At 39.2% G+C, this 13506-nt stretch overlaps 1 protein-coding gene across 2 annotated transcripts in view; it reads left to right on the top strand.

Moving 5' to 3' along the window:
• Positions 1–13506, top strand: part of FSHR (follicle stimulating hormone receptor) — a 79407-nt gene that overhangs the window by 25173 nt on the left and 40728 nt on the right. For both annotated transcript variants that reach the window (XM_005491476.4, XM_026796128.2), the window contains exon 2: positions 4061–4132. In XM_005491476.4, the coding sequence (XP_005491533.2) occupies positions 4061–4132 (72 nt within the window). The remainder of the gene's footprint in view (positions 1–4060; positions 4133–13506) is intronic.

Here is a 13506-nt window from a genome sequence, read left to right on the forward strand (position 1 = left end):
AATTTGTGCCAAAGAGCACCTTATTAATTGTTCAAGAAAAACTTGTGGGACCAGGGTCTGAGAATTCTTTTGATGAATACGTAAAATACACCATTCTGAACACAAATGGCTAACCTCACAAACACAGTGTCGCTACATTGGCTTCAGATTCCCTTTGCACTTTTTTTTCAGAGACAATTAGCAGAAGTGACCTGTATAGTTCCACCTTTTTTTATCTTCTAATTTTACAAGCCTTTTTAATCACCCGTACCTTGAGCGTCAGATATTTAAATAATGACATCCAGCCCTCCATCCTTTCATTAAGAGGTCAATCTCTTTTCTATCACTGTAATCATGTGGGGCTGCATGAAAGAACATTAATTTTTCTGAAGATTTTTTTTCTTCGTGTCTTATGCTCTGCCTGTCTGAACTACTTCAGCTGAAGACTCTATTTTAAGAAAAGATCAATAAATCTCTTCATAACTGGAAATGTTAGAGGGTTATTCCAGAACATTTTAGCAGTGTCTGCTAATTTCTGTTCTTTGCATCATGTCCTCTACAGGCTCTGAGATTAATTTGCCACTGTGATATTTCTGTGATACTGGACACAGCCATATAAAAACAAAATGCATTTCTATTGCTTGTTCTTCATAGTGGTATAAAGTGCAAGTCATCTGTGTCAGTGATGCTACTGTTTTAAACATCAGGCTTAAATGTCCTGTAAAAATAAACAAATCTATAGGAGATAGTTCTGTCCTCATCTTGACAGGTCTAGCTTTAAGTTGTAACATTTTTTTAGTAGCTTTATAATACAGGAGTTTAACCCATTCATGGGGAAAATGAAATTGATACAATAGAGATATGTAAAACAATTAAAAATGAGAAATGGAAAAAAGCTGTGGGAATTTTGTATGTTCAGTCCAGAGAAATATAGAAAGTGTGAGTGTAAAACTGGAGCAGACAGCTTCAGTCCCTACCAATAAACTCCTCAAGAATCACTTTCAACAGATATTTAAGTCAAGATTTAGAAACCTCTCCTGGATGTCATTGAAGCAATGGGCCACACTGAAATCTATCCTTTTACATAGTTAATAATAGTAGTTAATATTGCCATTTTTCTATTTCCAGCTATGTATATTGCCTTTCCACAATGCAGGATAACCATGTGACCATCTGGGGCTTGTTACCTTTTCCATGTTTCCTGGTGTGTCATTCGTTAAGTTTTTGGTGGCTCCAACACTGGAGTCCTTTCTGGGACTTTCTCATGCCTTGTGTTGGCACCTGGCTCTGGGTTTTCAATCCCACACCATTCACTGAATATTTAGGCCTTTCAATGCTTTCCTTGCTGGTACCTAAGTGCCAACATAAATTTTTAGGACCAAACACTGCAACTCTGTCTTAAGTACACATTTTTTAAAGGAAGCTTTTCTTTACTTGCTTCCCTTGACATGAAACATGCTTGAGCAAAGGTGAGCTGTATTCATTTATTTGACCCTAAAATAGTGCCAGAAACAAAACCTAGGAAATGCTTTCCATTTATTTTCTCCATGTACCTCAGAAAGAATTGGTACTGAACAGCCAGCATCTCATGTTAAGTACAGATTGATTCTTGGAGACTAATTGGTGAGATTTATTGACACTAAAGAATTTGGCTAGTTATAATAGATTCTATTCATTATACAATTGATAATTCAATGAGTAGATGGTTCTAATTTTCACTGCTAGTTATGCCTTGAAGTCTGACTTTCTATAGCTCATGCAGAGATGTTTAAAAACAATTAACCTTAATTTTTTTTAAGTGGAATATGAGATTTCAGCTATTAAACTTCAATTCTGTTTTAACTGCTTCAGGGCATTAGACAAGTGGATCCTGAATTCTGTCACCTTATGAACACAGGATATCAGGATCTTCAACAAAGAAACTCAAGGTCTGATTTTTAGTCTTATGCAGATGAGGCTTTTCTCATATCAGTAACTCCATCTATGAATGAGATTCCCTACTTTTCATTAGTTTCTGTATCAGACTGTAATTTCTTGTTGTGGTGAAGCACAGCATAGGCCACTGTTTAATTAAAAATTGCAAATGTCCTGATGACCTGTGCCTGCAGAGAGAGGATTCATTTTAGCACATTGCCATAAAAAATGATAGGTGGCTTTTCAGACAAAGCCCTTTATTTTAGGGCTCAGAAATTAGGCGTGCGTTTCTACAAAGCAGAGTTTGAGAGAGATTTCAAAGCAGATCAAAGTTAAAGGGTTTCCTGATGGTTCAGCTTTGTAGCACTAAGCCTGCTGGGTGTTCTGCAAGGATCCATTCTACCCATCCACTCTGAAAGCACAGCCTCAGCTTTGCATGCATTACACCAGCCCCGTTTTCAGTCAGGTTTTACAAATTGCCTAATCCAGGTTAGGCCTTTTCTGGAAACTCTTTTATCCTTCTAACATTTGCATAATGATCTCAATACTGTAATTCTTGTGTGACAGTGTGTTGAAGCTCTTTCTGATTTACATTAACGATAGTACAAGAATAATGAAATACAAAATTGACTTCATCGTCTTTCACAACTGAGAAAACCATAAATTTCAATGTCTAAAAAAGTGCGGGACCAAGTTCACTCCTGGTGTAATCACTATGACATCTCTGGAACTAAGTGAGGTGTGCATTGACTTTTTCCTGCTTAAGTAAATATTAACTCATGAGGGGGTAGATTCTATTAAAGACCTACAATTAAAAAATGTGAACTTGTCACATTGGTACTCTGACAGAATAATAGGTACTTTCCCCTAAAATTTTGATTAAAACATGATAATCTTTCATGAAAATTCTCAGCTAATCATCTGAAATAAAACATAGATGAGGATTGCATGAATACTTCATGTGAATGGTAAGGAAGTAAGTCTCTAGTTTTGAGGCATTGTGTTAAAATTTGCAGGACTGCACAGCAGGTAATAGCAGGCTGAGTTCTCATTTCTGTCCTCCTGCAGACCTTACAATGAGACAGCATATAAGCTGAAAGGTGAACCCAAACAGCCATGCAAAACCCGTTTTGAGATGATGAAAATTAGGTGTGGTCTGGCAGATATGCTCACTAGATAAAATAACTCCATAGCAATGCAGAAAAAAATCCATTTCCCCTTCCACAGAAAAATACAATAAGTAACTGAATCCCAGGATGTGATATATGTATGTAACATGTTCATGTGTGAAAGTTGGGTGGGTGTTTTCTTAAAATAAAGAAAAAAAACCTTTTTAACAACTGTCTCTCAATGCAACCAATATCTGACGGCTTGTGATGAGCAGGTCATGTCATATGCATTTGTTTGTGCTAGCTTCTTATCAATGATTAAATGTGTGAAAGAAAACAATCATGCAGATGACACCTGATTTCTCTGAGGAGTAGTAGAGACCCTATATATCATTGGCTGGGTTCTATCAGAAGTTTTCTAGTCCTTTTTGTTTATAGAGATTAAAGAAGACAACTCCAGGTTAACAAAGAGCCTTACACTTCAAATATTTTAAATGGATATTTCAAATGGGTTTTCTTCATAAAGCATATTATGTGACTTTTAAAAATTATAGAAGTGTTGTCCTGGTGCATGTGTGATCAAGTATTCCAAAGTCCCAATTTTGTGGCATATTGTGAACTAATTAGAAGAGAGACTGTGAGAAGCCATGAAGTTATTGAAGTTGCTGAATGAGCATGGATGGAGCACTTTGCAGCCTTGAGTAAGCAGCTCATCCCAGTCTGGCTCCACAGGTTGCTTCATCCTGTGCTTGAGCATCACTCAAAAGAACAGTTAGGATAAGAAAGATGCTGTTCTCTCTCAGCAAACAGAGAAGCTGCAAGTCTGGATTTCTTCCTGTAGCAAAAAGGGAAATGGCAACTACTAATGATGCTTTTTCCCCTGAGGAGCCCCAATGCTGTGCTGTAATTTTGGATGTTACAGATGTATTTAAATGCCAAAGACTTCAGCCATAGGTCCGTCCTTGTGCCTGTGGAAAGGCTTCTCCTGTGCTGGCAAGGCTACTGCACAGTCTTGTGTTGTGAATCGTAAATAATCACCCTGTTTTCTCTATTTTCAGGAGATTTGTCCTCACCAAGATGAGAGTCATTCCCAAGGGAGCTTTCACAGGACTTGTTGACCTAGAGAAAATGTATGTATTGTGTTAATATTTTCTAGGAACCAACTGTTTTACTCCAAGCAGCGTTTTCTGATTTCAACTCCTTTTACAGCCTGTGAGCAAGTTCCTATCACTGAGCTTCATATAGTTTTATCTTTCTGTCTAAAGAAAAAAAATGGAATGTTTTTTTTATTGACACCTTCCAGAACAATGTTGTCATAAATACATTTTCATATCAGCAACCAGGCAGTCTTCAGTCAAAGGGCTGGTTTAGCATGGAGTGTCATTGCAGGTAATAAGTACAGGGCCATAGCAGAAGACCACAGGAAACTGAATATTTTGTGAGTTTTGGAATGAAGCAGTTGAAAAGATTAGGGAGGAAAGAGCTCCTGTTAATAATAGGCCAGCTAATTCTCTTTTCACTAATGAATTAACTAAATAGGATTGTTTTGTGCATGTTCAGAGGCAGCTGGCAGGATGCACGGGAGAATTTTCTAACAGGTGATGGATCCAAAAATCTTAGTACACAAAGAGTGTAAGCAGCTCATTTCTGTGAATTTTGGTGACCAGCCTGGAGGTACAATTATGAGCACCTTTGATGAACAGATGTATCTTACATTCATTAGTATGCTGTTGTGGAGGCATTGCAGCTCCACCACTAGAAGGGAAAACCCTGTGTAACATGTTTCCTACTTCTCTTTAACAACAGGAAATCTATGGCTTAGCTGGTGCTAGCCCCAGAAATTATAACCCTCATTGTCCAATCTGAACTATTCTGCCTCATGTATGATTTTTCTGAAATATCTCATATATGGGCAAATCCATTTTTCTTAGAAACAGAGCAGCACTTGCACCCTGACAGGAGGGAATCACAAACAGGCTGTTCACCCAAGAGCAGTGTGAGTGGGGAAATATACTTAAAATGCAGCACCTTTTTCAGTGCTGTGTGTGCAATGGCAGAACTCCAAAGGACATTTCTCTGCATCATTCCTACCCTTCTCCCCTGTACTCCTGCATGAGTAAGGGATTTAGCAAGAAGGCGGTGAGGGTTTGTTTTAGCCTCGTCCTTATGGAAAATCATTGAGCACTTTGGGCTGTGAAGTGGGCTGCAAAGTGCATTGTGAGCTGCTTCTGTTATCTTTAATTACTCAGAAACCATATGTCAGATGTGTATGAAGGCATTGAATGGGATGTTTCTAAGTGGTGATTTATTGTTAACCAAAAAAATTATATATGGAAATGGGCTCAATTTGAAAATACATCCATCTACTGGTAGTACATGGAGGAGAAATGGGGACAGTGAGTTTATAGTGAAATTTCCTTGAAAATAAAAGTGTGATAAATATGTAAATGAGGCCAATCAACATCAACAAAACTGTGGTATTTGCAGATGATATAGCAAACAGATAAAATTTGAAATAGCTCACAAATCCTAAACCTAACCCATAAAACATTCATCAGAAATATTCATGATAATGTAGAGACAAAAAAAAGTCAGTAATCAAATAATAGATTTGCATATAAAAACACAGCCTTTGTATGAAAGCCTTTTTACTCTTGCAAGATCATGCACAGAAAGAAAGATTAAGCAAACTGTAGCCTATTTAAGGAAAACAGCTATTAATAATGTGATACCTCCATATGGTAAAATGTGGATGGCCTGATGTATACAAATGAGACACTTCAATGTAATGTATGTGTGTGCTCCCCTAGAACTGAGTAGGCTAAAAATGGAGAGTGACAATATTTCCTGAACATGTTACTGAGGAAAAACAGCATCTTCTTCAGTCCAGCATAGCTGCACTCGGGATTTTCATCACCAATACAGCATTCCTGTGTGTGTTTCTGAGAACAGGATGGGCGTTAAAGCCCAGAATTTGGAGGGAAATGGTGGTGTTTGGAATCACCCCTAGGGAATGAGGCAGTTGAGTGCAAGTTGGAAATGTGATGGTCAGAGGCCATCTTGGGCATTGTCAGGTCCTCTCACTGGTCAGAGTGACCCCAAGAAGAGTTCCAAAGTCTCTTTTCCCAGCCCAGTGCTTGAAGAAGGAGTCAGGGCTCTTCATTTCTCAGTCTCAAGGTTGTTTATTGTATCTTATCTATAAAATTCTTTCTCCTGCCCTGCCGAGGTCTGTCCAGCAGGACAGTTCCAGGCATTCTGCCTGCCCCTGGGGCGGTGTAATGTCTTTATACTAAAAACTACATGTAAAATGTTTACAATTACATTCCAATACCTATCACCTATGTTAGACAGTGAGCTTCTACTCTAAACCAATCTGTAAGTGCCAACATCACAGCAGAACATAGAGGCCAAGAAGAAGAAGAAGGAGAAAGGCTGGACACACCCAGATTCCTCCATCTTGACTCCTGAACCCCCATTCCAGAATCCCCAAAATCTACTTTTCCACCCCGCGATGACTTCACTATTATTCTACCTATACTGTTGTGGTTTGCAGATATTCATCTAAGGTTGGTAATTTGCTCCATGGGTCATAATCAAAACCACAGGGGCATTCTGGGCTCTATGCCAGGGTCTCTGAGCCCCCTGGCAGGGTCTTGCTGCTCAGGACAGCCAGAGGATGAGGGTTCCCACAGGTCATAGCAGACTTTGGCCTGTTTAGGACACTGGTTCAGAGAATCCTTTGGGAAAGAGTCTTGAATAATAAAGTTCAGGAAGGCTTCAAGAAGGAGATCTTAAAGGCACAGAAGTAGTGTCTTTATGTGCTGAAAGATGAGAGCTGTTGGAGAAGAAGACTAACCAGGCTAACACAGAGCTTTTGCAGCAATCCAGGGAAAAAGTAGTTTATGACCTTTGGAAAGGTTAGGCAACTCAGGAAGAGTACAAGGATGTCATTAGGTCATGTAGAGAGAAAATTAGAAAGGCAAAAACTCGGTTAGGAAGGAAATAAAAGGGGATTTATAAATATATTCACGGCAAAAGAAGGGCCAAGGAAAATATCATTCATTTAGTGGACCCCGGGTAAAACATTGGCACCAAGGATGAGGAAAACACTGAGGTACTTGATGCTGTCTTTGCCTCAGCCTTTAACAGGAGGACTGGTTATCCTCAGAAAATCTCCTGAAAGGAGGCTGTAGCCAGGTTGGGCTTGGCCTCTTCTCCCAGGCAAATAGGACAATAGGAAATGGCCTCAGGCTGTGCCAGGGGAGGTCAAGGTTGGACCAGGGAGAACGTCAGAATTTCCAGAAAGGGTTTTAAGGCATTGGAACAAGCTGTCCATGGAAGTGGTAGAGTCACCACCCCTGAAGGCATTTTCAATAAACGTTTACTTGGCATGGTGGTGTTTAGTCAAAGGTTGGACTTGATGAATTTGGAGGTCTCAGTGATCCTTGAGGGACCATTCCAAGTCAGAATATCCTGTGACATATCCGTTTTTTCCAACCTTAATGATTTTAAGATTCTAGGTTAAATCAGGGATGAGTCCTCCCTCAGAATCCTAACTCTGTTATATTTCCCCTCAAAGTGAATTAAGGCTTTTGAATTTTCTATTTTTCAAAGAAAAATAATTCCTTTATATTTTCCTGCTTTTGCTATGAATTTTAGTATCTTCCCAAACGTTTAAACTGCTGAGACCTTTAAATATATGTATTTTACCAGAAAATGTCAAATACTTTTCAGTCAGAGTATCCAGGAAAGTTCTCAATTTTTTTTCTATTTGGACTGTCCAAGGACTTTTCAGAATGGACACTAATGACCATGATCCATAAAGGAAAAACTAGTGTGACTTGGAAATGTTGGCATGAAGGTGTTGATCTGACCTCCCTGATACAAAATCTTCTAGGTTTCACCTGAATTCTTTTGTTTGTTTGTTTGTTTAAATTTGGAAATATTGCCATTGGAGTACTTTTGCCTTTTTTTTTAAGAGTGAGAGCCCATTTGAACCATTTTCTCATTTGTCATTAACTTCTCAACCATCTAAATTCCTTCAGTTGCTGACAAAACATGAAATGACCATTCTGCAGGCTGTCATATGGTGCAACAACTTTCCTGAAGTATGTTCTGGGAGAAGGATCTTTGCTTCTTAAATAAAACACTTGAAATTATGAAATAAACTTGCAGGCTCTAAGTATCAGAGGCTTCTCTTACTAAACATGCAACTTGAATTTTCCTACAGAAAACCTTTCAGAATCCCTCAGGTCTGAGGAACAGCCTTGCCATCTTGTTGCCAGCAGCTCTCCAACTTCTGCACAACTCTGGATTCATGTCAATTTAGCAAATAGGTGTTCAGAAAAGCAGATTGGTTAATTTTGCCACATGTTTAGTCTACTCCTAAGTCTTAGTCAACTGGAACATGGCAGTTCTTCTGGACTTCTGCTTAACTAACTTATTTACTCTCCCAGAGCTAATTAACCCTCCAGTTACTAAATTAGAAAGCAGTCCCATGCAGGCACATACCCGGCAAAATCAATCTGACATGCTCAGCAGCAGCTGTGTCATCCTCAGCCTGCACAGAAAGAGCTTAATTTGGAGTAGACACAGTCACAAGCAACACCAAGTCTCTCTTTTTGTGTTTCTGAGTTTCCTGCTGTTACTATGAGGTGGCAAAGTAGATTTGTGAATCCTAATCTAACAAGGCTTGATTTGGGCATTATATATATAGGAGGCTTGATCTGATTGTGTTACCCTGTGCAAGCAAAAGAGGCTTCATGTCTGTACCCTCAGGCATAATCCCCTTGAAAATTCATCATCAGTTATTTGTTCTTTTTGAAGGGTTTAAGCTAAAACATAATGCTTTGGTTCATCATTTGCTCTCAAACCCAACCTATTTGCAGCCTAAGGAAACTCAGCTGTGAGGATGAAGTACTTCTGGAACTAGAAGATGTCACAGAGGGGAAAAAAAAGCACCATTACTGGCCCTGTTTTTATTTTGGAGTAATTGAAGGGAAGCATTTTTATAGCAGATGCTGGCAAAGACACATTTTAAGAACATGAACCATGGTATGGACCACAGAGCTTGATGAGCTAAACCCATAATGAGCTCTGGAGATCAGGGAAAGCTAAAGCTTTGAGGGTGGAGGGAAGCCACCAGAGATGACACTCCTGGAAAAGGAAATTTTCTGTCCATGCAAGACAGCAGCTGTCTACTGCTTCCTCATGAATTGGTAGAGAAAAATAGCCCTGAATCATGTATTTACTCAATTACTTAGTGCATTCAAGATTTTCTGGTTTTCTCTTTGTTGAGACTGTGGATCCAGTGATAGTTCCTAAGGACAAATGGTGCTGCTCTGTGACCTAGACACACAAGCACCAGCCTATTTCACAAACAACAACCAACCTGATGGATGATGCTCAAACCTCTCCTGTTTGCCCCTCTAGGCTAAAAGGCAAGTCCCATTGACTTTCCTTTTACTCAGCTGGATCACGCTGAGTGATCACACTGAGATCACCTTTTATTTTTATCTAAACTCAGAGGAGTTACTTGTGGACAATGGAGACCAGAAGACAGAATTTTGAATCAAGGGGTGTCTCTCTTTCTGTGGCTGGGGGAGGACCAGAATTCTTGCCTTGGTTGTAAGTCTCACCTAGAAAATTTGGCAGAATGCAAAGACCACTTTCTCTAGCAAGTTGTAACAACCTGGCAAATTGATGCATTCACCATCCAAACCTTCTTCAGCAGTAGCCATCAGACACTGGGCTAGCAAGTGTCCAACCCATCCCATGTGCTCCTAAAATCAGCTTCATTAAGCTCCTGCAGGTGACTCTGTGACACTTTTCAGCATAGAGCCCAAAGACGTGGGAGGGAAGGGGAAGGCAGGAATCACAGGATCGCCTAAGGACGAGCAGGCTGTGTCTTCTGCTGTGTCTTCTGCTACCAAGAAAGCTGTTCAGCATTTCACAGCTTCTCCAGTTTTCCTTGTATTGTGTGCTGCCTCATTTGATATGCAAAAGACCAGGCTTAAATAAGTTCATTTCTCAAAATGAGAAAATGGTTATGATTAAGTGTAGCCAAAGCATTTGGAAATTTTATCTAGGCAGGAGTTGCTTTCTACCTTTTGTTGCATCATTTGGATTAACCTGCTTTTTATTTTTTTTGCAAGTGGAAAAATATGAATTTTAGGATCTGCTGTGATATATAAGTTAAGTAGTGCATGCTTATAAAAGTATTTATTTACATCTCTTAGGTGAAAGTGGTACACAGACCATACTGTGTACCAAAATACCTACTGAATAAGGTAAAAGTCACCCTTTGGTAGCAAATACTTCAGGATATATTCTCAAGGTGCAACTCTATGGATATTAAATTCTAATTTACATTATAGGAACTTCTGTGTAACTTTCAGCATCTTGAGGGCAGGCTGTGAAAATAAGTATGCTGCTTAATGCATTTAAATTAGTCTATGCATTTTCTCTCAGGGAACAGAGTACTACTGTTCAAAAACATTAAGGCAAGTAACCAACATAGGCAAAGAAATTTAAAATTCAGGCAGTTATCCCAAAGAATAAATGTTTGAATGGGGCCATGCTGTGATGTGGGGCTTTCCCTGCAGCCCTGGACAAGTCAGCAGGCTGGTGATCGGGCAGGGAGCAATCACAGGAGGCTTCCTGGCTCCTGCAGCTGGACTCCTGCAAGTCCCAGATGTCCCCACCACAGGTGACAGTCTGTTTTGGATGGTGATCAGTGGGTTGGAACAGGGCTTTTCCTCAGAGGAGGGGTTGGTGGCACTTCATGCCTCTGGTCCATTCCAAGATGGATCCGGCAGAATCACATAAGAAAGCCTGTCCTCAGGTGCATTTCAGGGTGTGTCGTGTTCTTTTGCCTCCTCTGCTCTTTGGTATGGGTTCTCACACACGGCATGTGGAAGGTGAGCAGCCACAGGAGCTTCTCCCAGGGCTCCTGTATCCATGGTGGAGATGGAGGAGCCGGGCGGAGCAGTGACTGCGCCGCCGTCTCTCCGTGAGCTGCTGGGGTAATTCTCCTTCCCCAGGCAGTGCCATTGCTTCAGACCACCCTCCACTGCTTCAGCCTTTGGAAACATCACCCCTGGATGGCAAATTTTGTGTTTGGGGTGAAAATATTCTGGTGTTCCAAATTCAGTTTATTTCACGCCAGGAGAAGCTATGCCTTGCGTTCTAAACGCAATGAGCAATGAAGGAAGGCTGGGTGGCTTCATTACAACCTATAAACCTTTTGCTGCATCATCACTTGGTTTTCTGCTTTTCCCTGCCAAAGCTTAACTGTGGAAGAGATTTTCCACTTGTTGTCATCCCTTGCACAACTAAAAAACCTGAAGGAGAAATTTATTATCCATGTCAGTTACTCCCTGCCGATGTCAAAGAGCAGAGATTTAATTACAGTTTTGCTATATTTCAGGGAATGTTAATCTGATCTCAGGATTTTTCTAATGCTTGGATGGAACAAAATTACAAATAAAGTAAAAACCCTTAGAAGAAGAAGCTCGGAAATGTAAAATCAATTAATGGTGTCCATATCAACATTTTCTAAATTTTCTATTCAAAAAGTCACCGAAAAACACACTAATATTTGCATATTTAAATTGAAACACATCAGAGCACAAGAAAGAAGTATTCCATAATTCTTTCTGTGTGGTTTACTATCTTGATGCTTGCTTTCTTTGATAAAATAAATTTAGAAAGAAAATACATTTTGTCATTACTTGCTTTTGTTGAGCAAGAATGAGCTTTGTGGTAATGAACTCTTAGCAGAATCTTTATTTGTTAACTGCACTGGTGTGAAGCCAGCATTAAAGACTGAAGTATTTAATGGGAGGATCATCTTGCATATCATTTCAGGTCCCTGTTTTACAGCTGTCTAGACAGAGAGAGAGAGAAAAAAAAGGGAACCAACTTGTCTGAATGTATGCTAAATGCTTTAATGCCTTTCCCCAGTGACATACTGTTCAGATTACCTGAATTTATAAAACATGAAACATGGGCAAAAGCTTGTGTGAGTTCCCACTCTGTTTCAGGAGGAAACTTTGATCCAGTCTTCTTCTGACTTCCTCCATCCTAATAAGACAGATAAAACTAAATGCATGCTAAATTAAGATAGCCTTTTTGCATCTATAAATGTAGGATCTCAAGCAGCGTCATTCATCCAAAATGGGATTTGGGGGTGAAATGCACAGTTCCTAAAGAAGCTCTCAGCCCAGTGGGGGAAAAAAATCCAACCCAAAAAGCCAACCAAACAAACACCAGCTCTGCAATTGAAAATGTTGTGAATTATCAATATAAGATTATTTCTCAGTTGGCTTGCCCTGCTCTTGGTCAGTTTGCTGGGCTTCCCCTGCCACCATTTCAGCAAAATCTGTGTCAGACAAGCTGGAGGTTCAGCATCACATGGACACAATTCCTTCCTTTGGACCATTAAATTCTGCAAGGCAGCCCCAGTCCAGGTCCTTGCATTTGAGGCATGAAGCTGCTTATTGTGACTGGCAAACCTAGCAAGGAGCCTCAGGACTGATGGTCATCCTGTGGTGCAGAATTTATCCCATCATCTTTCTTCTTTTCTCCCCTGGGCATGGAGGCTGCTATGTCTGCCAGATTTTTGACATTCATCTCAGGTGCTTTTGGGTGGGTTTTTTGTTCCAAGAGGGAAAGATGGATGCTGGAAAAATCAAAAATATTTCCCCAAAATCTGTCATTTCCTCAGTTTTCATATCTTTCCTCCAGAAGATTCCCTCTATTTGGAAAGAAAGGAAGTTTCAAGTTGTACTTTATTATGAGATTCATGTGATTTCAAGTTAGAATAAATGACCATCTAAGTGAATATAAAACCATCTTTGTAAATATGAAACCATTTTTGTAAATATAAAAATACGTATTTAATAATTAACCTAATTCTTAATGTGGCAGAGTGGTATATTTATTAAATTTAATATCATATACCACAGAACTAAGAACTCAAAATTGCCGGTTCTATTTACATTTTACATTTTCAAATATAATTCATCACTCATACATGGCAAAATATATGTTTTTTCTTATGTGATGTGTCAGAATATTGTCCTGAATGAAATAATTATCTTTTTCATTATAAAATCAGTATACTCATTCTAATATCCCTAAATAATTTTCAAAAAATGTTCTCATTTATGTGTTAGTTACATATTAACTCCCAAGTTTCTTGATCAAATTCAAAATTAAAGTATACTGACTTGTAAACAGAACTGTGAATACAAAATTAAGGGGTTTTAGGGAAAAAAAAGAAAAAATAGGTATTTTCTAAATATTAAAAAAGGTTTTTATTGGTTTTTTTATATTAATCTTGTTAAGTGTACTGTAACTGTACCAGTGAGGGAATGCAAAAGGTGTGACCTCCTTGAAATTGTGCCCAATTTGCTCTAAATGGGATTTGCCTCAATTTTATTGTTGTCACTACTAAATATTTTTTGTAGAAAGAAGAAATCTGGCACCAGATTGGAAGTGG

The sequence above is a fragment of the Zonotrichia albicollis genome, chromosome 3 (assembly GCF_047830755.1).
Source record: "Zonotrichia albicollis isolate bZonAlb1 chromosome 3, bZonAlb1.hap1, whole genome shotgun sequence".
Lineage (NCBI taxonomy): Eukaryota > Metazoa > Chordata > Aves > Passeriformes > Passerellidae > Zonotrichia > Zonotrichia albicollis.